Here is a 25,422-nt window from a genome sequence, read left to right as displayed (position 1 = left end):
GAGCTTTAGATCATTGGTCACATTATTTGAGGCCACAACCGTTCATACTACATTCTGATCATGAGTCTTTAAGATTCATTCATGGCCAAAAGAAGCTGAATTCGAGGCATGCTAAGTGGGTGGATTTCTTGCAAACATTTAACTTTTCCTCTAAATACAAGAGTGGGAAAGCTAATGTTGTTGCGGATGCCTTATCTAGAAGACATTCTCTACTTGGAGTGGTGGAAGCTAAGATTCTTGGTTTTGATTTGATCAAAGAGTACTACAAGGAAGATGGTGATTTTAATGGCGTCATGGAGAAATGTGTTCATGGAGTTTATGATTTATTTTCCTTACATGATGGTTTTCTTTTCAAGGGAAATAGATTATGCATTCCTAAGTGTCCAATTAGAAGTTTGTTGATTCATGAAGTTCATGGAGGAGGTCTAGCTGGTCACGTTGGGATTCAAAAGACAATGGAGCTTCTTCAAGCTCACTTTTACTGGCCAAAGATGTTAGCTACGGTTCATCATGTGGTTAGTCGTTGCTCTACTTGTCAAAGGGTAAAAATGGTGTTTCATAAGGGTCTTTACAAGCCTTTGCCAGTTCCCGAGAGACCTTGGGAAGATGTTAGTATGGATTTTATTGTAGCTTTACCTAGAACTCAAAGGGGTAAAGATTCAATAATGGTGGTTGTTGATAGGTTCTCAAAAATGGCTCACTTCATTCCATGTCATAAAACTGAAGATGCCATGAAAGTGGCTAAGCTATATTTTGAGGAAGTGGTTCGTTTTCATGGGGTGCCACGCACCATTGTGTCCGATCGAGATACAAAGTTCCTAAGTCATTTTTGGAAGTCATTATGGCGTCTCATGGGAACTAAGTTGCTGTTTTCTACATCACATCATCCACAAACCGACGGTCAAACCGAGGTGGTGAATAGAGTTCTTGGTTCTTTGCTTAGAACATTGGTTAGTAAGAGCACCAAGGATTGGGATGTTAAGCTTGCTCATGCCGAGTTTGCTTACAATAGGACTCCTAGTGCTACTACAAAGTATTCACCTTTTGAAGTAGTCTACGGGGTTAATCCCTATGTTCCTATTGATCTTATTGCTCTACCTCAAGATAAGTTTGTGCATGGAGGTGCAAAAGAGCAAGCCGAGTTCATGGTCAAGATTCACAAGGAGGTAAGAAAGAATATTGAAAAGGCAAATGAAATCTACAAGAAGCAAGCCAACAAGCGCGTCAAAAACGTGAGAAGCTTTGAGGTTGGTGACTTGGTGTGGATTTACATGAGGAAAGAAAGGTTTCCTAATCAAAGGAAAAACAAGCTCATGCCCCGAGCCGAAGGTCCATTCGAAGTGGTGGAAAAGATAAACAACAATGCCTACAAGGTTGATTTGGGAGGTAAGTATGGCGTTTCAAGCACGTTCAATGTGGGAGATCTAGCACCATACTACGATGATGAAGAATTGAGGGCAATTCCCATTGAAGAAGGGGAGGATGACCAAAGTGGTCAAGGTTCGAATAGTCCAAATATTCCAGTCCAAGAATCCAACGTTAGGGAATTGATTTTGTCTAAATCCTTTTTCGAGATTACGCCTACAAGCTTTGGTATGCATGGTCCGAATATGTCCTCAAATGGGTGCACTTTGCTAAGCGTGATGTAGGATCACCTACATCTAGTTCTGCTGAGCTAGCCAAGATCAATATAATGATGCATCAAATGGAAGACGCTAAAATTCAAGGTCCAAAACTGAAATCCTTTAATTTCGTAGTCATAAACTAAGTCTTCTTTTTTTTTTTTTTTTTTGGGGTCGTTTTATTATTTAAGTCGTTTATTTTATTTCGAGTATTTGGGTCTTTTGTTTTCTTCGAAATGATTTAAGCCAGGTTTAGGATCAAGCTTAATCATTTCTCATGCTTAGTTAGTCGAGTTGTACTTTTCTTTTATTTGAGTTTAGTATTTAATTTTGCTCATGGGTCGAATATTATGCGATTGAAACGCAAGCAAGCAGCTGAAAATATCAAGCAAATAAACCAAGGAAATATGAAGAATATAAATATGAAAGTTAAGCAAGTGGATGATTAAAAAAATATATTTAGCAAAATTAAGACGTTGAGACACTACTTGCAGCTGAAATTTTCAGCATTATTTCTTGAAGATTGTGAGGGATATATCATGAAGATCTTATCTACTTGTCAGCCCCAAAATATCATTTGAAGATTAGTCAAACATATTGCAAATAATAGCTGATTTGTAGCTGTTGCAAGTGGGTGTATGGCTGATTTGTAGCCGTTGCAAGTGGATTCTTTGCTATTTTTTTTTCTTGCTGGCTTATCTCCTTATAAGTATAAATAAGGCTTAGCTTGTTTCTGATGATATTCAACACTTTCAATACAAACTTCCAATTGAGCAATTTTCTTTGTTCTTATTTGCAATTTACTTTAACTTGGATTAGTTTAAGTAATTTGAAGTTCCTATGCTTTTCATTCTTTTGGCTAAAGTTTGAATGTGTTCTTAGGAGCCCTTAGATTTGTTTCGTGGTGTATCTGTATCGAAACAACCTTTGGCAAGCGATTTTCAGTTTGAAAATCAGCACATACATTTCATTTTTCCCTTGTTATAAAACCACAAAAAAATCACAAAAACAAATTCATTAAACGAAAACAGCAAACTACGTGTGCTTATAGCTTGGTTTTGTTTTGAGGCATACCAATCTATATCATCTTGGTATCAGAGCCAAGGCTACGCTCCGAGCCTTAATTTCGTTCATTCACAAAGCATAACACCATGTCTCAAAGTGGTGAAGGAGAAACAAGTGATTTGAGCAGAATTGTTGAAGAGCAAAATGCCACCATTAAATACCTACAAACCCAACTTAAAGAGTATCTAGACATAAAACGCACCTTAAGGGAAGGTGGGGATTATGAGTCTGAAAGTCCTAAAGTTAGTAGGCAAACAAGCCGTGGAGATGATCTTAGAGTCGACATTCCAGAATTTGAAGGAAGATTAGATGGAGATGAGTTCCTTGAATGGATAAGAACCGTTGAAAGAGTATTTGATTACAAGAATACGGATGAAGAAAAGAAGGTAAAGATAGTAGCATTAAAATTGCGCAAATATGCTTCTACTTGGTGGGCTAGCAAATGTGCAAAACGAGAAAGAGAAGGGAAAGACAAGATTAGATCATGGGAAAAGATGAAGAAGCAAATGAAGGAAAAGTTTCTGCCTTCATACTACATGCAAGAGAATTTCACCAAACTTCAACATCTACAACAAGATGGCAGGAGTGTAGAAGAGTATGGTCGAGAGTTCGAGACAATGATAATGAGGTGCGACCTTAAGGAGGATGATCATCAAACTTTGGTAAGATTTTTAAATGGTTTAGATTCAAAAATCAGAAACATTGTTGAATTACAACCTTATGCTTGCCTTGATGATTTAATTAACCTTGCACATAAAGTGGAAAAACAACAAAGAACTAAAATGAAGGAAACCTCACGTTTCACTTCAGCAAGAACGACCAATTTCAATTCCTACCAAAAGAACACTCCCCATCCCTATTCTAAAGTCCATTCGCAAGATTCAAAAGCTTTGCAAAATAATCATTTAAAGCAGCCCGTAAGCGTACCCAATACACCCAAAGCAAACACCAATTCATTCACACCTAGGAGATGTTTTAAGTGTCAAGGCTTAGGACATATCTCATCCGAATGCCCAAACCGAAAAATGGTGAACTTAGTTGAATTTGATGATCATCAAGAGGAAAACGAGGAGGATTTCTGTGACAATGCTGAACTTGATGAGGAAATGATATATCCAGATGAAGGAGAATTATTGGTTATGCGAAGAGCTCTTAGTGGGGTCAAAGCCAAAGATCCAAACCCACAAAGGGAAGCAATATTCCACACAAAATGTACGGTTAAAGGTAAGATCTATTCGCTTATCATTGATGGAGGAAGTTGCACTAATGTCGCTTCAAAGACCATGGTGGACAAGCTTAATCTCACCGCCACTCCACACCCCGAGCCATACATGATTCAATGGTTGAATCAAAACAAAGGTATTCCTGTAAACTCTCAAGTTTTACTATCGTTTTCAATAGGCAATAGTTATAAGGAGAGTCTTTTATGTGATGTTATACCTATGGATGCATGTCATGTTTTATTAGGAAGACCTTGGCAATATGATAGAAAAGTTATGCATGATGGCTTTAAAAATACACATACTTTTGTTTTAAATAAGAAAAAGATCACGTTAGCTCCATATGCACCTGGCCATAATTCTAAATTACAAGCAACTTTAACAAATTTTCATTCTTTGATTCCTATACTTAAAAGTGAACAACATGAATTTGTGGAACGAAAAGAATTGTTATTGCTAAATTATGAAACCGAATCTGTTTTGCATGATCACCCTTTGCTTGTGCCTTTACTTGATGAATTTGCGCATGTTTTTCCTATTGAGATACCTAATGGACTTCCACCCAAAAGGGACATACAACATAAGATTGATTTCATTCCCGGTTCCATATTACCTAACAAACCAGCCTATAGAACTAATCCTAAAGAGACCGAAGAAATTAGGAGACAAGTTGATGAATTGTTAGCTAAAGGTTTGATTAGAGAGTCCATAAGTCCTTGTGCCGTCCCTACCTTACTTGTGCCTAAGAAAAATGGAGAAATGAGGATGTGCGTGGACAGTAGAGCCATTAATAGAATCACCATCAAGTATAGATTTCCAATACCTAGACTCAATGACTTGTTAGATGATTTATATGGTTCGAAAGTTTTTTCTAAAATCGACCTTAGGAGTGGATATCACCAAGTTAGAATTTATGAAGGGGATGAATGGAAAACCGCATTTAAAACTAAAGAAGGACTTTATGAATGGTTAGTCATGCCCTTTGGGTTGTCTAATGCACCTTCTACCTTTATGAGACTTATGAACCAAACTTTAAAGCCTTTCTTGGGTCAATTTGTTGTGGTTTATTTTGATGATATCTTGGTGTATAGTCAAAGTGAAGACGAGCATGTTAAACATTTGCATCAAGTTTTTAGTGTATTGGCTAAAGAAAAATTGTATGGTAATTTGGAAAAGTGTCAATTCTTTTCGGAATCAGTAAAATTTCTTGGGTTTATTGTGTCAATTGAGGGGATAAAAGCGGATGAAAAGAAAGTTGAAGCTATTAGAGACTGGCCTGTTCCTACCACCATTCACCAAGTAAGATCATTTCATGGTTTAGCTTCTTTTTATAGGAGGTTTGTCCCAAACTTTAGTTCAATCATGGCCCCTATCACCGAACTCACAAAACATAAGACCATAGAATGGAATTCCAAAGCACAAGCAGCCTTAGACACCATCAAAGACAAACTTACCACCGCACCTGTTCTAGCTTTGCCTAATTTTGAGGATATCTTTGAAGTAGAATGTGACGCATCTGGGGTAGGTATTGGAGGTGTTCTTACTCAAAACAACAAACCCCTTGCTTACTTTAGTGAAAAACTCAATGATGCTAAAAGGAAGTATTCTACTTATGATAAAGAGTTTTATGCTATTATTAGATGTTTAGAACATTGGAGACATTATTTGATTGCAAAAGAATTTGTGTTACATTCTGACCATGAGGCCTTAAAATTCATTCAAAGCCAACACAAACTTCAATCTAGACATGCTAAGTGGGTCGAGTTCCTACAAACCTTTCATTTCACCATTAAACACAAAGCGGGTAAATTAAACACCGGAGCTGATGCTTTATCTAGGAGATACTTGCTTTTGAGTACTTTGAATACTAAGGTTGTTGGGATGGAATTGTTAAAAGAATGTTATATTGATGATGTTGATTTTGGAGAAATATTTGAAAAATGTCATAACAAACCTCAAGGACTTTTTTACCTCTTTCAAGGATATCTCTTTCGAGGTAATCAATTATGTGTGCCCAGACATAGTGTTAGGGAGACCTTAATTAAGGAATATCATGAGGGAGGACTTGGAGGACATTTTGGGGAAGAAAAGACCATAGCTCTAGTGAGTGAGACCTTCTTTTGGCCGAAACTTGCTAAAGATGTCATTCATATTATTAAGAGGTGTGTGCAATGCCTAAAAGCCAAAGCCCACAAAACGTCTCAAGGTCTTTACCAACCTCTTCCTACACCACAAAATCCATGGGAAGATGTGAGCTTAGACTTCATAACCGGACTACCTAGAACCTCTAACAATAAGGATTCCATTATGGTTGTTGTTGATAGGTTTTCTAAGATGGCCCATTTCATTCCTTGTCATACTACACATGATGCTGTTAACATTGCTAATCTTTATTTTAAAGAAATAGTAAGACTACATGGGATAGCAAGAAGTATGGTAAGTGATAGAGACTCAAAGTTTCTTAGTCATTTTTGGCTTACTTTGTGGAAAAAGATGGGAACCAAGCTTAACTTTAGTAGTTCTAGCCACCCTCAGACTGATGGACAAACCGAAGTAACCAATAGGACCTTAGGAACCTTGTTGCGTGCCCTCATTACTAAGAATCCTAAACAATGGGAACAATTGCTACCACATGCTGAATTTGCTTATAATCGAGTTCCTAGCAAGACCACCGGTTTTTCTCCTTTCTTTATAGTTTATGGCCTTAATCCTTTAACCCCTATAGATCTTACGCCTTTTCCTACACCTTTGAAGTTTAGTCATGATGCCGAGTCTAGAGCTAATGAGATCCAAAAGTTGCATAAACAAGTTGTGGAAAAGATTGAGAAAATGAATGAGAGGGTTAAGGAAAGAGTGGATCAAAAGAGAAAAGAAGTGATTTTCAAAGAAGGTGACTTAGTATGGATTTACTTGAGAAAGGATAGGTTTCCCACACAAAGGAAATCAAAGTTAAGTGCTAGAATTGATGGACCATTCGAAATTTTGGAAAAAGTAAATGACAATGCTTACAAACTAGAGCTACCTAGTAGCTATGGTGTGTCTTCTACTTTCAATGTTGCAGATTTGATTACATTTCATGAGGAGGACATGTTACCAAGCTTGAGGTCAAGCTTTTCCAAAGAAGGGGAGGATGATGTAGGATCACCTACATCTAGTTCTGCTGAGCTAGCCAAGATCAATATAATGATGCATCAAATGGAAGACGCTAAAATTCAAGGTCCAAAACTGAAATCCTTTAATTTCGTAGTCATAAACTAAGTCTTCTTTTTTTTTTTTTTTTTGGGGTCGTTTTATTATTTAAGTCGTTTATTTTATTTCGAGTATTTGGGTCTTTTGTTTTCTTCGAAATGATTTAAGCCAGGTTTAGGATCAAGCTTAATCATTTCTCATGCTTAGTTAGTCGAGTTGTACTTTTCTTTTATTTGAGTTTAGTATTTAATTTTGCTCATGGGTCGAATATTATGCGATTGAAACGCAAGCAAGCAGCTGAAAATATCAAGCAAATAAACCAAGGAAATATGAAGAATATAAATATGAAAGTTAAGCAAGTGGATGATTAAAAAAATATATTTAGCAAAATTAAGACGTTGAGACACTACTTGCAGCTGAAATTTTCAGCATTATTTCTTGAAGATTGTGAGGGATATATCATGAAGATCTTATCTACTTGTCAGCCCCAAAATATCATTTGAAGATTAGTCAAACATATTGCAAATAATAGCTGATTTGTAGCTGTTGCAAGTGGGTGTATGGCTGATTTGTAGCCGTTGCAAGTGGATTCTTTGCTATTTTTTTTTCTTGCTGGCTTATCTCCTTATAAGTATAAATAAGGCTTAGCTTGTTTCTGATGATATTCAACACTTTCAATACAAACTTCCAATTGAGCAATTTTCTTTGTTCTTATTTGCAATTTACTTTAACTTGGATTAGTTTAAGTAATTTGAAGTTCCTATGCTTTTCATTCTTTTGGCTAAAGTTTGAATGTGTTCTTAGGAGCCCTTAGATTTGTTTCGTGGTGTATCTGTATCGAAACAACCTTTGGCAAGCCATTTTCAGTTTGAAAATCAGCACATACATTTCATTTTTCCCTTGTTATAAAACCACAAAAAAATCACAAAAACAAATTCATTAAACGAAAACAGCAAACTACGTGTGCTTATAGCTTGGTTTTGTTTTGAGGCATACCAATCTATATCAAAGCGTGACTAACTATTTCATTCATGAGACAGATTAAAGACATTAAATGGATCGGTTACAAGGAATTAATTCCAAACGGTTTTGGAATTCAAAGGGGCGTGTTTTTAAGGAGATTTAAAGCTGGTTTTTAATCTCATTTAAGAGGTATTATTAGGAGGTTTTGCTGGTTTAATTTCGTGAATAAAGAGGCTTGAATGAGGAGTTAATTCGTGGCAGTTACAAAGGCATTCAAGGACAGCTTTAAATGATGGTTTTGAACAGTTTTGGAAGGTTAATGGCTGGACGTTTTTGGAGTTAATTCTCCTTCATTTAAGCTCATTTGTTTAAGTTAAATTAAGGGTAGTAATGGGCATTAATTTGGACGGTTATGAGCCAATTAATAGGCCCTTTTATTTCAGTCTTGTTTTTAGAATATGTAAAGGCATTATTGAATGTAACTCAAGCTATATAAAGCTTGGAAATGATCAATGAAAATACATTCAGAAATTTGCCAAAACAAAACCTTCACGTGTGTGAGTTCTAACTTTGCTAGGAGTTTAGCTAAGTTGTCAATCCAAGGTTGAGAGTTTCTCAATTTTGAAGAGTTCTAGTTTTGGTCGAGTGTTCCCAAAGCTTGATCTTAGTAGTTGTTGTCTAGGTTGAGTGTTCCCTAAACACTTCTACACCCAAACAAGTGAGTGAGTGTTCCACCTTGTTATATCCCCAAGTTAAGGGTGAGTGTTCCCCTAAACTTACTTGTTTCTTTCCAATTATCCTTCTAAAAAAAACCTATCACACATTCCCACGTTTTATCCCATTTGTGAACGAAGTTTTTCAACTTAGTTTACACATCAGTTGATCCTTGTTCATTTTTCATCGTTCATTCGTCATTGACCATTGATCCTTGTTCTTTCTACATCGTTCATTCTTCATTGATCATTGATCCTTGTTCATTCTTCATCGTTCATTCTTCATTGATCATTGATCCTTGTTCATTCTTCATCGTTCATTCTTCATTGATCATTGATCCTTGTTCATTCTTCATGGTTCATTCTTCATTGATCATTGATCCTTGTTCATTCTTCATCGTTCATTCTTCATTGATCGTTGATCCTTGTTCATTCTTCATCGTTGATTCTTCATTGATCATTGATCCTTTTTCATTCTTTATCGTTCATTCTTTATTGACCATTGATCCTTGTTCATTCTTCAATGATCATTGATCCTTGTTCATTCATCATCGTTCATTCTTCATTCATCATTGATCCTTGTTCATTCTTCATCGTTCATTATTCATTGATCATTGATCCTTGTTCATTCTACATCGTTCATTCGTCATTGACCATTGATCCTTGTTCATTCTTCATTAATCATTGATCCTTGTTCATTCTTCATCGTTCATTCTAAATTGATCATTGATACTTCTTCATTCTTCATCGTTCATTCTTCATTGATCATTGATCCTTGTTCATTCTTTATCGTTCATTCTTTATTGACCATTGATCCTTGTTCATTCTTCAATGATCATTGATCATTGATCATTGATCCTTGTTCATTCATCAGCGTTCATTATTCATTGATCATTGATCCTTGTTCATTCTTAATCGTTCATTCGTCATTGACCATTGATCCTTGTTCATTCTTCATTGATCATTGATCCTTGTTCATTCTTCATCGTTCATTCTTCATTGATCATTGATCCTTGTTCATTCTTCATCGTTCATTCTTCATTGATCATTGATCCTTGTTCATTCTTCATCGTTCATTCTTCATTGATCATTGAACCTTGTTCATTCTTCATCGTTCATTCTCCATTGATCATTGATCCTTGTTCATTCTTCATCATTTATTCTTCATTGATCATTGATCCTTGTTCATTCTTAACCGTTCATTCGTCATTGATCATTCATCCTTGTTCATTCTTCATCGTTCATTCTTCATTGATCATTGATCTTTGTTGATTCTTCATCGTTCATTCTTCATTGATCATTGATCCTTGTTCATTCTTTATCGTTCATTCTTTATTTACCATTGATCCTTCTTCATTTTTCAATGATCATTGATCCTTGTTCATTCTTCATAGTTCTTTCTTCATTGATCATTGATCCTTGTTCATTCTTCATCGTTCATTCGTCATTGATCATTGATGCTTTTTATTCTTCATCATTCATTCTTCATTGATCATTGATCCTTGTTCATTCTTCATCGTTCATTCGTCATTAACCACTGATCCTTGTTCATTCTTCATTGATCGTTGATCCTTGTTCATTCTTCATCGTTCATTCTTCATTGATCATTGATCCTTGTTCATTCTTCATTGATCATTGATCCTTGTTCATTCTTCATCGTTCATTCGTCATTGATCATTGATCCTTGTTCATTCTTCATCGTTTATTATTCTTTTATCATTGATCCTTGTTCATTTTTCATCGTTCATTCGTCATTGACCATTGATCCTTGTTCATTCTACATCGTTCATTCTTCATTGATCATTGATCCTTGTTCATTCTTCATCGTTCATTCTTCATTGATCATTGATCCTTGTTCATTCTTCATCGTTCATTCTTCATTGATCATTGAACCTTGTTCATTCTTCATCGTTCATTCTCCATTGATCATTGATCCTTGTTCATTCTTCATCATTTATTCTTGATTGATCATTGATCCTTGTTCATTCTTAACCGTTCATTCGTCATTAATCATTCATCCTTGTTCATTCTTCATTGTTCATTCTTCATTGATCATTGATCCTTGTTCACTCTTCATCGTTCATCCGTGATTGATCATTGATGCTTTTTATTCTTCATCATTAATTCTTCATTGATCATTGATCCTTGTTCATTCTTCATCGTTCATTCGTCATTGACCATTGATCCTTGTTCATTCTTCATTGATCAATGATCCTTGTTCATTCTTCATCGTTCATTCTTCATTGATCATTGATCCTTGTTCATTCTTCATTGATCATTGATCGTTGTTCATTCTTTATCGTTCATTCTTCATTAATCATTGATCCTTGTTCATTCTTCATCGTTCATTCTTCATTGATCATTGATCCTTGTTCATTCTTCATCGTTCATTTGTCATTGATCATTGATCCTTGTTCATTCTTCTTCGTTCATTCTTCATTGACCATTGATCCTTGTTCATTCTTCATTGATCATTGATCCTCGTTCATTCTTCATCGTTCATTCTTCATTGATCATTGATGCTTGTTCATTCTTCTTGGTTCATTCTTCATTGATCATTGATCCTTGTTCATTCTTCATCGTTCATTCGTCATTGATCATTGATCCTTGTTCATTCTTCATCGTTCATTCTTCATCGTTCATTCGTCATTGATCATTGATCCTTGTTCATTTTTCATCGTTCATTATTCATTGATCATTGATCCTTGTTCATTCTTCATCGTTCATTCGTCATTGACCATTGATCCTTGTTCATTCTTCATTAATCATTGATCCTTGTTCATTCTTCATCGTTCATTCTTAATTGATCATTGATAATTGTTCATTCTTCATCGTTCATTCTTCATTGATCATTGATCCTTGTTCATTCTTTATCGTTCATTCTTTATTGACCATTGATCCTTGTTCATTCTTCAATGATCATTGATCCTTGTTCATTCTTCATCGTTCATTATTCATTGATCATTGATCCTTGTTCATTCATCAGCGTTCATTATTCATTGATCATTGATCCTTGTTCATTCTTCATTGTTCATTCATCATTGACCATTGATCCTTGTTCATTCTTCATTGATCATTAATCCTTGTTCATTCTTCATCGTTCATTCTTCATTGATCATTGATCCTTGTTCATTCTTCATCGTTCATTCTTCATTGATCATTGATCCTTGTTCATTCTTAATCTTTCATTCTTCATTGATCAGTGATCCTTGTTCATTCTTCATCGTTCATTCTTCATTGATCATTGATCCTTGTTCATTCTTCATCGTTAATTCTTTATTGACCATTGATCCTTGTTCATTCTTCAATGATCATTTATCCTTGTTCATTCTTCATCGTTCATTCTTCATCGTTCATTCGTCATTGATTATTGATCCTTGTTCATTCTTCATCGTTCATTCTTCATTGATCATTGATCCTTGTTCATTCTTCATTGATCATTGATCCTTCTTCAGTCTTCATCGTTCATTCGTCATTGATTATTGATCCTTGTTCATTCTTCATCGTTCAGTCTTCATTGATCATTGATCCTTGTTCATTCTTCATCGTTCATTCTTCATTGATCATTGATCCTTGTTCATTCTTTATCGTTCATTCTTTATTGACCCAAATTCATTCTTTATTGACCCAAATCCTTGTTCATTCTTCAATGATCATTGATCCTTGTTCATTCTTCATCGTTCATTCTTCTTTGATCATTGATCCTTCTTCATTCTTCATCGTTCATTCGTCATTGATTATTGATCCTTGTTCATTCTTCATCGTTCATTCATCAATGATAATTGATCCTTGTTCATTCTTCATCGTTCATTCTTCATTCATCATTTATCCTTGTTCATTCTTTATCGTTCATTCTTTATTGACCATTGATCCTTGTTCATTCTTCAATGATCATTGATCCTTGTTCATTCTTCATCGTTCATTTTTCATTGATCATTGATCCTTGTTCATTCTTCATCGTTCATTATTCATTAATTAATTATCCTTGTTCATTCTTCATCGTTCATTCGTCATTAACCATTGATCCTTGTTCATTCTTCATCGTTCATTCTTCATTGATCATTGATCCTTGTTCATTCTTCATCGTTCATTCGTCATTGACCATTGATCCTTGTTCATTCTACATCGTTCATTCTTCATTGATCATTGATCCTTGTTCATTCTTCATCGTTCATTCTTCATTGAGCATTGATGCTTGTTCATTCTTCTTGGTTCATTCTTCATTGATCATTGATCCTTGTTCATTCTACATCGTTCATTCGTCATTGATCATTGATCATTGATCCTTGTTCATTCTTCATCGTTCATTCATCATTGATCCTTGTTCATTCTTCATCGTTCATTCTTTATTGATCATTGATCCTTGTTCATTCTTCAATGATCATTGATCCTTGTTCATTCTTAATCGTTCATTCTTCATTGATCATTGATCTTTGTTCATTCTGCATCGTTCATTCGTCATGGACCATTGATCCTTGTTCATTCTTCATAGTTCATTCTTCATTGATCATTGATCCTTGTTCATTCTTCATCGTTCATTCTTCAATTATCATTGATCCTTATTCATTATTCATCATTCATTCGTCATTGATCATTGATCCTTGTTCATTCTTCATCGTTCATTCTTCATTGATCATTGATCCTTGTTCATTCTTCATCGTTCATTCGACATTGATCATTGATCCTTGTTCATTCTTCATCGTTTATTCTTCTTTGATCGTTGATCCTTGTTCATTTTTCATCGTTCATTCGTCATTGACCATTGATCCTTGTTCTTTCTACATCGTTCATTCTTCATTGATCATTGATCCTTGTTCATTCTTCATCGTTCATTCTTCATTGATCATTGATCCTTGTTCATTCTTCATCGTTCATTCTTCATTGATCATTGATCCTTGTTCATTCTTCATGGTTCATTCTTCATTGATCATTGATCCTTGTTCATTCTTCATCGTTCATTCTTCATTGATCGTTGATCCTTTTTCATTCTTTATCGTTCATTCTTTATTGACCATTGATCCTTGTTCATTCTTCAATGATCATTGATCCTTGTTCATTCATCATCGTTCATTCTTCATTGATCATTGATCCTTGTTCATTCTTCATCGTTCATTATTCATTTATCATTGATCCTTGTTCATTCTTCATCGTTCATTCGTCATTGACCATTGATCCTTGTTCATTCTTCATTAATCATTGATCCTTGTTCATTCTTCATCGTTCATTCTTCATTGATCATTGATACTTGTTCATTCTTCATCGTTCATTCTTCATTGATCATTGATCCTTGTTCATTCTTTATCGTTCATTCTTTATTGACCATTGATCCTTGTTCATTCTTCAATGATCATTGATCCTTGTTCATTATTCATCGTTCATTATTCATTGATCATTGATCCTTGTTCATTCATCAGCGTTCATTATTCATTGATCATTGATCCTTGTTCATTCTTAATCGTTCATTCGTCATTGACTATTGATCCTTGTTCATTCTTCATTGATCATTGATCCTTGTTCATTCTTCATCGTTCATTCTTCATTGATCATTGATCCTTGTTCATTCTTCATCGTTCATTCTTCATTGATCATTGATCCTTGTTCATTCTTCATCGTTCATTCTTCATTGATCATTGATCCTTGTTCATTCTTCATCGTTCATTCTTCATTGATCATTGATCCTTGTTCATTCTTCATCTTTCATTCTTCATTGATCATTGATCCTTGTTCATTCTTCATCATTCATTCTTTATTGATCATTGATCCTTGTTCATTCTTCATCGTTCATTCTTCATTGATTATTGATCCTTCTTCATTCTTCATTGTTCATTCGTCATTGATTATTGATCGTTGTTCATTCTTCATCGTTCATTCTTCATTGATCATTGATCTTTGTTAATTCTTCATCGTTCATTCTTCATTGATCATTGATCCTTGTTCATTCTTCATCTTTCATTCTTCATTGATCATTGATCCTTGTTCATTCTTCATCATTCATTCTTTATTGATCATTGATCCTTGTTCATTCTTCATGGTTCATTCTTCATTGATCATTGATCCTTGTTCATTCTTCATCGTTCATTCTTCATTGATCGTTGATCCTTGTTCATTCTTCATCATTGATTCTTCATTGATCATTGATCCTTTTTCATTCTTTATCGTTCATTCTTTATTGACCATTGATCCTTGTTCATTCTTCAATGATCATTGATCCTTGTTCATTCATCATCGTTCATTCTTCATTGATCATTGATCCTTGTTCATTCTTCATCGTTCATTATTCATTTATCATTGATCCTTGTTCATTCTTCATCGTTCATTCGTCATTGACCATTGATCCTTGTTCATTCTTCATTAATCATTGATCCTTGTTCATTCTTCATCGTTCATTCTTAATTGATCATTGATAATTGTTCATTCTTCATCGTTCATTCTTCATTGATCATTGATCCTTGTTCATTCTTTATCGTTCATTCTTTATTGACCATTGATCCTTGTTCATTCTTCAATGATCATTGATCCTTGTTCATTCTTCATCGTTCATTATTCATTGATCATTGATCCTTGTTCATTCTTCATCGTTCATTCTTCATTGATCATTGATCCTTGTTCATTCTTCATCATTCATTCTTCATTGATCATTGATCCTTGTTCATTCTTAATCTTTCATTCTTCATTGATCAGTGATCCTTGTTCATTCTTCATCGTTCATTCTTCATTGATCATTGATCCTTGTTCATTCTTCATCGTTAATTCTTTATTGACCATTGATCCTTGTTCATTCTTCAATGATCATTGATCCTTGTTCATTCTTCATCGTTCATTCTTCATCGTTCATTCGTCATTGATTATTGATCCTTGTTCATTCTTCATCGTTCATTCTTCATTGATCATTGATCCTTGTTCATTCTTCATTGATCATTGATCCTTCTTCAGTCTTCATCGTTCATTCGTCATTGATTATTGATCCTTGTTCATTCTTCATCGTTCAGTCTTCATTGATCATTGATCCTTGTTCATTCTTCATCGTTCATTTTTCATTGATCATTGATCCTTGTTCATTCTTTATCGTTCATTCTTTATTGACCCAAATTCATTCTTTATTGACCCAAATCCTTGTTCATTCTTCAATGATCATTGATCCTTGTTCATTCTTCATCGTTCATTCTTCTTTGATCATTGATACTTCTTCATTCTTCATCGTTCATTCGTCATTGATTATTAATCCTTGTTCATTCTTCATCGTTCATTCTTCAATGATCATTGATCCTTGTTCATTCTTCATCGTTCATTCTTCATTCATCATTTATCCTTGTTCATTCTTTATCGTTCATTCTTTATTGACCATTGATCCTTGTTCATTCTTCAATGATCATTGATCCTTGTTCATTCTTCATCGTTCATTTTTCATTGATCATTGATCCTTGTTCATTCTTCATCGTTCATTATTCATTAATTAATTATCCTTGTTCATTCTTCATCGTTCATTCGTCATTAACCATTGATCCTTGTTCATTCTTCATCGTTCATTCTTCATTGATCATTGATCCTTGTTCATTCTTCATCGTTCATTCGTCATTGACCATTGATCCTTGTTCGTTCTACATCGTTCATTCTTCATTGATCATTGATCCTTGTTCATTCTTCATCGTTCATTCTTCATTGAGCATTGATGCTTGTTCATTCTTCTTGGTTCATTCTTCATTGATCATTGATCCTTGTTCATTCTTCATCGTTCATTCATCATTGATCCTTGTTCATTCTTCATCGTTCATTCTTCATTGATCATTGATCCTTGTTCATTCTTCATCGTTCATTCTTCATTGACCATTGATCCTTGTTCATTCTTAATCTTTCATTCTTCATTGATCAGTGATCCTTGTTCATTGTTCATCGTTCATTCTTCATTGATCATTGATCCTTGTTCATTGTTCATCGTTCATTCTTCATTGATCATTGATCCTTGTTCATTCTTCATGGTTCATTCTTCATTGATCATTGATCCTTGTTTATTCTTCATCGTTCATTCTTCATTGATCGTTGATCCATGTTCATTCTTCATCGTTGATTCTTCATTGATCATTGATCCTTTTTCACTCTTTATCGTTCATTCTTTATTGACCATTGATCCTTGTTCATTCTTCAATGATCATTGATCCTTGTTCATTCATCATCGTTCATTCTTCATTGATTATTGATCCTTGTTCATTCTTTATCGTTCATTCTTTATTGACCATTGATCCTTCTTCATTTTTCAATGATCATTGATCCTTGTTCATTATTCATAGTTCTTTCTTCATTGAACATTGATCCTTGTTCATTCTTCATCGATCATTCGTCATTGATCATTGATGCTTTTTATTCTTCATCATTTATTCTTCATTGATCATTGATCCTTGTTCATTCTTCATCGTTCATTCGTCATTAACCACTGATCCTTGTTCATTCTTCATTGATCGTTGATCCTTGTTCATTCTTCATCGTTCATTCTTCATTGATCATTGATCCTTGTTCATTCTTCATCGTTCATTCTTCATTGATCATTGATCCTTGTTCATTCTTTATCGTTCATTCGTCATTGAACATTGATCCTTGTTCATTCTTCATCGTTTATTCTTCTTTTATCGTTGATCCTTGTTCATTTTTCATCGTTCATTCGTCATTGACCATTGATCCTTGTTCATTCTACATCGTTCATTCTTCATGGATCATTGATCCTTGTTCATTCTTCATCGTTCATTCTTCATTGATCATTGATCCTTGTTCATTCTTCATCGTTCATTCTTCATTGATCATTGATCCTTGTTCATTCTTCATGGTTCATTCTTCATTGATCATTGATCCTTGTTCATTCTTCATCGTTCATTCTTCATTGATCGTTGATCCTTGTTCATTCTTCATAGTTGATTCTTCATTGATCATTGATCCTTTTTCATTCTTTAACGTTCATTCTTTATTGACCATTGATCCTTGTTCATTCTTCAATGATCATTGATCCTTGTTCATTCATCATCGTTCATTCTTCATTGATCATTGATCCTTGTTCATTCTTCATCGTTCATTGTTCATTGATCATTGATCCTTGTTCATTCTTCATCGTTCATTCGTCATTGACCATTGATCCTTGTTCATTCTTCATCTTTCATTCTTCATTGATCATTGATCCTTGTTCATTCTTCATCATTCATTCTTTATTGATCATTGATCCTTGTTCATTCTTCATCGTTCATTCTACATTGATTATTGATCCTTCTTCATTCTTCATTGTTCATTCGTCATTGATTATTGATCGTTGTTCATTCTTCATCGTTCATTCTTCATTGATCATTGATCTTTGTTAATTCTTCATCGTTCATTCTTCATTGATCATTGATCCTTGTTCATTCTTCATCTTTCATTCTTCATTGATCATTGATCCTTGTTCATTCTTCATCATTCATTCTTTATTGATCATTGATCCTTGTTCATTCTTCATGGTTCATTCTTCATTGATCATTGATCCTTGTTCATTCTTCATCGTTCATTCTTCATTGATCGTTGATCCTTGTTCATTCTTCATCGTTGATTCTTCATTGATCATTGATCCTTTTTCATTCTTTATCGTTCATTCTTTATTGACCATTGATCCTTGTTCATTCTTCAATGATCATTGATCCTTGTTCATTCATCATCGTTCATTCTTCATTGATCATTGATCCTTGTTCATTCTTCATCGTTCATTATTCATTTATCATTGATCCTTGTTCATTCTTCATCGTTCATTCGTCATTGACCATTGATCCTTGTTCATTCTTCATTAATCATTGATCCTTGTTCATTCTTCATCGTTCATTCTTAATTGATCATTGATAATTGTTCATTCTTCATCGTTCATTCTTCATTGATCATTGATCCTTGTTCATTCTTTATCGTTCATTCTTTATTGACCATTGATCCTTGTTCATTCTTCAATGATCATTGATCCTTGTTCATTCTTCATCGTTCATTATTCATTGATCATTGATCCTTGTTCATTCTTCATCGTTCATTCTTCATTGATCATTGATCCTTGTTCATTCTTCATCATTCATTCTTCATTGATCATTGATCCTTGTTCATTCTTAATCTTTCATTCTTCATTGATCAGTGATCCTTGTTCATTCTTCATCGTTCATTCTTCATTGATCATTGATCCTTGTTCATTCTTCATCGTTAATTCTTTATTGACCATTGATCCTTGTTCATTCTTCAATGATCATTGATCCTTGTTCATTCTTCATCGTTCATTCTTCATCGTTCATTCGTCATTGATTATTGATCCTTGTTCATTCTTCATCGTTCATTCTTCATTGATCATTGATCCTTGTTCATTCTTCATTGATCATTGATCCTTCTTCAGTCTTCATCGTTCATTCGTCATTGATTATTGATCCTTGTTCATTCTTCATCGTTCAGTCTTCATTGATCATTGATCCTTGTTCATTCTTCATCGTTCATTCTTCATTGATCATTGATCCTTGTTCATTCTTTATCGTTCATTCTTTATTGACCCAAATTCATTCTTTATTGACCCAAATCCTTGTTCATTCTTCAATGATCATTGATCCTTGTTCATTCTTCATCGTTCATTCTTCTTTGATCATTGATACTTCTTCATTCTTCATCGTTCATTCGTCATTGATTATTAATCCTTGTTCATTCTTCATCGTTCATTCTTCAATGATCATTGATCCTTGTTGATTCTTCATCGTTCATTCTTCATTCATCATTTATCCTTGTTCATTCTTTATCGTTCATTCTTTATTGACCATTGATCCTTGTTCATTCTTCAATGATCATTGATCCTTGTTCATTCTTCATCGTTCATTTTTCATTGATCATTGATCCTTGTTCATTCTTCATCGTTCATTATTCATTGATCATTGATCCTTGTTCATTCTTCATCGTTCATTCGTCATTGACCATTGATCCTTGTTCGTTCTACATCGTTCATTCTTCATTGATCATTGATCCTTGTTCATTCTTCATCGTTCATTCTTCATTGAGCATTGATGCTTGTTCATTCTTCTTGGTTCATTCTTCATTGATCATTGATCCTTGTTCATTCTTCATCGTTCATTCATCATTGATCCTTGTTCATTCTTCATCGTTCATTCTTCATTGATCATTGATCCTTGTTCATTCTTCATCGTTCATTCTTCATTGACCATTGATCCTTGTTCATTCTTAATCTTTCATTCTTCATTGATCAGTGATCCTTGTTCATTGTTCATTGTTCATTCTTCATTGATCATTGATCCTTGTTCATTGTTCATCGTTCATTCTTCATTGATCATTGATCCTTGTTCATTCTTCATGGTTCATTCTTCATTGATCATTGATCCTTGTTTATTCTTCATCGTTCATTCTTCATTGATCGTTGATCCATGTTCATTCTTCATCGTTGATTCTTCATTGATCATTGATCCTTTTTCACTCTTTATCGTTCATTATTTATTGACCATTGATCCTTGTTCATTCTTCAATGATCATTGATCCTTGTTCATTCATCATCGTTCATTCTTCATTTATTATTGATCCTTGTTCATTCTTTATCGTTCATTCTTTATTGACCATTGATCCTTCTTCATTTTTCAATGATCATTGATCCTTGTTCATTATTCATAGTTCTTTCTTCATTGATCATTGATCCTTGTTCATTCTTCATCGATCATTCGTCATTGATCATTGATGCTTTTTATTCTTCATCATTTATTCTTCATTGATCATTGATCCTTGTTCATTCTTCATCGTTCATTCGTCATTAACCACTGATCCTTGTTCATTCTTCATTGATCGTTGATCCTTGTTCATTCTTCATAGTTGATTCTTCATTGATCATTGATCCTTTTTCATTCTTTAACGTTCATTCTTTATTGACCATTGATCCTTGTTCATTCTTCAATGATCATTGATCCTTGTTCATTCATCATCGTTCATTCTTCATTGATCATTGATCCTTGTTCATTCTTCATCGTTCATTGTTCATTGATCATTGATCCTTGTTCATTCTTCATCTTTCATTCGTCATTGACCATTGATCCTTGTTCATTCTTCAATGATCATTGATCCTTGTTCATTATTCATCGTTCATTATTCATTGATCATTGATCCTTGTTCATTCTTCATCGCTCATTCGTCATTAACCATTGATCCTTGTTCATTCTTCATTGATCATTGATCCTTGTTCATTCTTCATCGTTCATTCGCCATTGATCATTGATCCTTGTTCATTCTTCATCGTTCATTCTTCATTGATCATTGATCCTTGTTCATTGTTCATCTTTCATTCTTCATTGATCATTGATCCTCGTTCATTCTTCATCATTCATTCGTCATTGATCATTGATCCTTGTTCATTCTTCATCGTTCATTCTTCATTGATCATTGAACCTTGTTCATTCTTCATCGTTCATTCTCCATTGATCATTGATCCTTGTTCATTCTTCATCATTTATTCTTCATTGATCATTGATCCTTGTTCATTCTTCACCGTTCATTCGTCATTGATCATTGATCCTTGTTCATTCTTCATCGTTCATTCTTCATTGATCATTGATCCTTGTTCATTCTACTTCGTTCATTCTTCATTGACCATTGATCCTTGTTCATTCTTCATTGATCATTGATCCTTGTTCATTCTTCATCGTTCATTCTTCGTTGATCATTGATGCTTGTTCATTCTTCTTGGTTCATTCTTCATTGATCATTGATCCTTGTTCATTCTTCATCGTTCATTCGTCATTGATCATTGATCCTTGTTCATTCTTCATCGTTCATTCTTCTTTGATTATTGATCCTTGTTCATTCTTCATCGTTCATTATTCATTGATCATTGATCCTTGTTCATTCTTCATCGTTCATTCGTGATTGACCATTGATCCTTGTTCATTCTTCATTAATCATTGATCCTTGTTCATTCTTCATCGTTCATTCTTAATTGATCATTGATACTTGTTCATTCTTCATCGTTCATTCTTCATTGATCATTGATCCTTGTTCATTCTTTATTGACCATTGATCCTTGTTCATTCTTCCATGATCATTGATCCTTGTTCATTCTTCATCGTTCATTATTCATTGATCATTGATCCTTGTTCATTCATCAGCGTTCATTATTCATTTATCATTGATCCTTGTTCATTCTTCATTGTTCATTCATCATTGACCATTGATCCTTGTTCATTCTTCATTGATCATTGATCCTTGTTCATTCTTCATCGTTTATTCTTCAATGATCATTGATCCTTGTTCATTCTTCATCGTTCATTCTTCATTGATCATTGATCCTTGTTCATTCTTAATCTTTCATTCTTCATTGATCAGTGATCCTTGTTCATTCTTCATCGTTCATTCTTCATTGATCATTGATCCTTGTTCATTCTTCATTGTTAATTCTTTATTAACCATTGATCCTTGTTCATTCTTCAATGATCATTGATCCTTGTTCATTCTTCATCGTTCATTCTTCATCGTTCATTCGTCATTGATTATTGATCCTTGTTCATTCTTCATCGTTCATTGTTCATTGATCATTGATCCTTGTTCATTCTTCATTGATCATTGATCCTTCTTCAGTCTTCATCGTTCATTCGTCATTGATTATTGATCCTTGTTCATTCTTCATTGATCATTGATCCTTCTTCAGTCTTCATCGTTCATTCGTCATTGATTATTGATCCTTGTTCATTCTTCATCGTTCAGTCTTCATTGATCATTGATCCTTGTTCATTCTTCATCGTTCATTCTTCATTGATCATTGATCCTTGTTCATTCTTCATCGTTCATTCTTCATCGTTCATTCGTCATTGATTATTGATCCTTGTTCATTCTTCATCGTTCATTCTTCATTGATCATTGATCCTTGTTCATTCTTCATTGATCATTGATCCTTCTTCAGTCTTCATCGTTCATTCGTCATTGATTATTGATCCTTGTTCATTCTTCATCGTTCAGTCTTCATTGATCATTGATCCTTGTTCATTCTTCATCGTTCATTCTTCATTGATCATTGATCCTTGTTCATTCTTCTTGGTTCATTCTTCATTGATCATTGATCCTTGTTCATTCTTCATCGTTCATTCGTCATTGATCATTGATCCTTGTTCATTCTTCATCGTTCATTCTTCATTGATCATTGAACCTTGTTCATTCTTCATCGTTCATTCTCCATTGATCATTGATCCTTGTTCATTCTTCATCATTTATTCTTCATTGATCATTGATCCTTGTTCATTCTTCACCGTTCATTCGTCATTGATCATTGATCCTTGTTCATTCTTCATCGTTCATTCTTCATTGATCATTGATCCTTGTTCATTCTTCTTGGTTCATTCTTCATTGATCATTGATCCTTGTTCATTCTTCATCGTTCATTCGTCATTGATCATTGATCCTTGTTCATTCTTCATCGTTCATTCTTCATTGATCATTGAACCTTGTTCATTCTTCATCGTTCATTCTCCATTGATCATTGATCCTTGTTCATTCTTCATCATTTATTCTTCATTGATCATTGATCCTTGTTCATTCTTCATCGTTCATTCTTCATTGATCATTGATCCTTGTTCATTCTACTTCGTTCATTCTTCATTGACCATTGATCCTTGTTCATTCTTCATTGATCATTGATCCTTGTTCATTCTTCATCGTTCATTCTTCATTGATCATTGATGCTTGTTCATTCTTCTTGGTTCATTCTTCATTGATCATTGATCCTTGTTCATTCTTCATCGTTCATTCGTCATTGATCATTGATCCTTGTTCATTCTTCATCGTTCATTCTTCTTTGATTATTGATCCTTGTTCATTCTTCATCGTTCATTATTCATTGATCATTGATCCTTGTTCATTCTTCATCGTTCATTCGTGATTGACCATTGATCCTTGTTCATTCTTCATTAATCATTGATCCTTGTTCATTCTTCATCGTTCATTCTTAATTGATCATTGATACTTGTTCATTCTTCATCGTTCATTCTTCATTGATCATTGATCCTTGTTCATTCTTTATTGACCATTGATCCTTGTTCATTCTTCCATGATCATTGATCCTTGTTCATTCTTCATCGTTCATTATTCATTGATCATTGATCCTTGTTCATTCATCAGCGTTCATTATTCATTTATCATTGATCCTTGTTCATTCTTCATTGTTCATTCATCATTGACCATTGATCCTTGTTCATTCTTCATTGATCATTGATCCTTGTTCATTCTTCATCGTTTATTCTTCAATGATCATTGATCCTTGTTCATTCTTCATCGTTCATTCTTCATTGATCATTGATCCTTGTTCATTCTTAATCTTTCATTCTTCATTGATCAGTGATCCTTGTTCATTCTTCATCGTTCATTCTTCATTGATCATTGATCCTTGTTCATTCTTCATTGTTAATTCTTTATTAACCATTGATCCTTGTTCATTCTTCAATGATCATTGATCCTTGTTCATTCTTCATCGTTCATTCTTCATCGTTCATTCGTCATTGATTATTGATCCTTGTTCATTCTTCATCGTTCATTGTTCATTGATCATTGATCCTTGTTCATTCTTCATTGATCATTGATCCTTCTTCAGTCTTCATCGTTCATTCGTCATTGATTATTGATCCTTGTTCATTCTTCATCGTTCATTCTTCATTGACCATTGATCCTTGTTCATTCTTCATTGATCATTGATCCTTCTTCAGTCTTCATCGTTCATTCGTCATTGATTATTGATCCTTGTTCATTCTTCATCGTTCAGTCTTCATTGATCATTGATCCTTGTTCATTCTTCATCGTTCATTCTTCATTGATCATTGATCCTTGTTCATTCTTCATCGTTCATTCTTCATCGTTCATTCGTCATTGATTATTGATCCTTGTTCATTCTTCATCGTTCATTCTTCATTGATCATTGATCCTTGTTCATTCTTCATTGATCATTGATCCTTCTTCAGTCTTCATCGTTCATTCGTCATTGATTATTGATCCTTGTTCATTCTTCATCGTTCAGTCTTCATTGATCATTGATCCTTGTTCATTCTTCATCGTTCATTCTTCATTGATCATTGATCCTTGTTCATTCTTTATCGTTCATTCTTTATTGACCCAAATTCATTCTTTATTGACCCAAATCCTTGTTCATTCTTCAATGATCATTGATCCTTGTTCATTCTTCATCGTTCATTCTTCTTTGATCATTGATACTTCTTCATTCTTCATCGTTCATTCGTCATTGATTATTAATCCTTGTTCATTCTTCATCGTTCATTCTTCAATGATCATTGATCCTTGTTGATTCTTCATCGTTCATTCTTCATTCATCATTTATCCTTGTTCATTCTTTATCGTTCATTCTTTATTGACCATTGATCCTTGTTCATTCTTCAATGATCATTGATCCTTGTTCATTCTTCATCGTTCATTTTTCATTGATCATTGATCCTTGTTCATTCTTCATCGTTCATTATTCATTGATCATTGATCCTTGTTCATTCTTCATCGTTCATTCGTCATTGACCATTGATCCTTGTTCGTTCTACATCGTTCATTCTTCATTGATCATTGATCCTTGTTCATTCTTCATCGTTCATTCTTCATTGAGCATTGATGCTTGTTCATTCTTCTTGGTTCATTCTTCATTGATCA

The 25,422-nt window shown here is 34.0% G+C and overlaps 1 protein-coding gene across 1 annotated transcript in view; it reads left to right on the top strand.

The window, feature by feature from the left end:
• Positions 1-25,422, top strand: part of LOC130823208 (uncharacterized) — a 185,875-nt gene that overhangs the window by 3,393 nt on the left and 157,060 nt on the right. The window contains exon 3 of the mRNA XM_057687840.1: positions 6,633-6,781. Coding sequence (XP_057543823.1) covers positions 6,633-6,781 — 149 coding nt within the window. The remainder of the gene's footprint in view (positions 1-6,632; positions 6,782-25,422) is intronic.

The sequence above is a fragment of the Amaranthus tricolor genome, chromosome 9 (genome assembly GCF_026212465.1).
Source record: "Amaranthus tricolor cultivar Red isolate AtriRed21 chromosome 9, ASM2621246v1, whole genome shotgun sequence".
Taxonomy (NCBI): Eukaryota; Viridiplantae; Streptophyta; class Magnoliopsida; order Caryophyllales; family Amaranthaceae; genus Amaranthus; species Amaranthus tricolor.
Note: the sequence above shows the minus strand (reverse complement) of the source record. Positions and strands in the feature narration are given on the sequence as shown.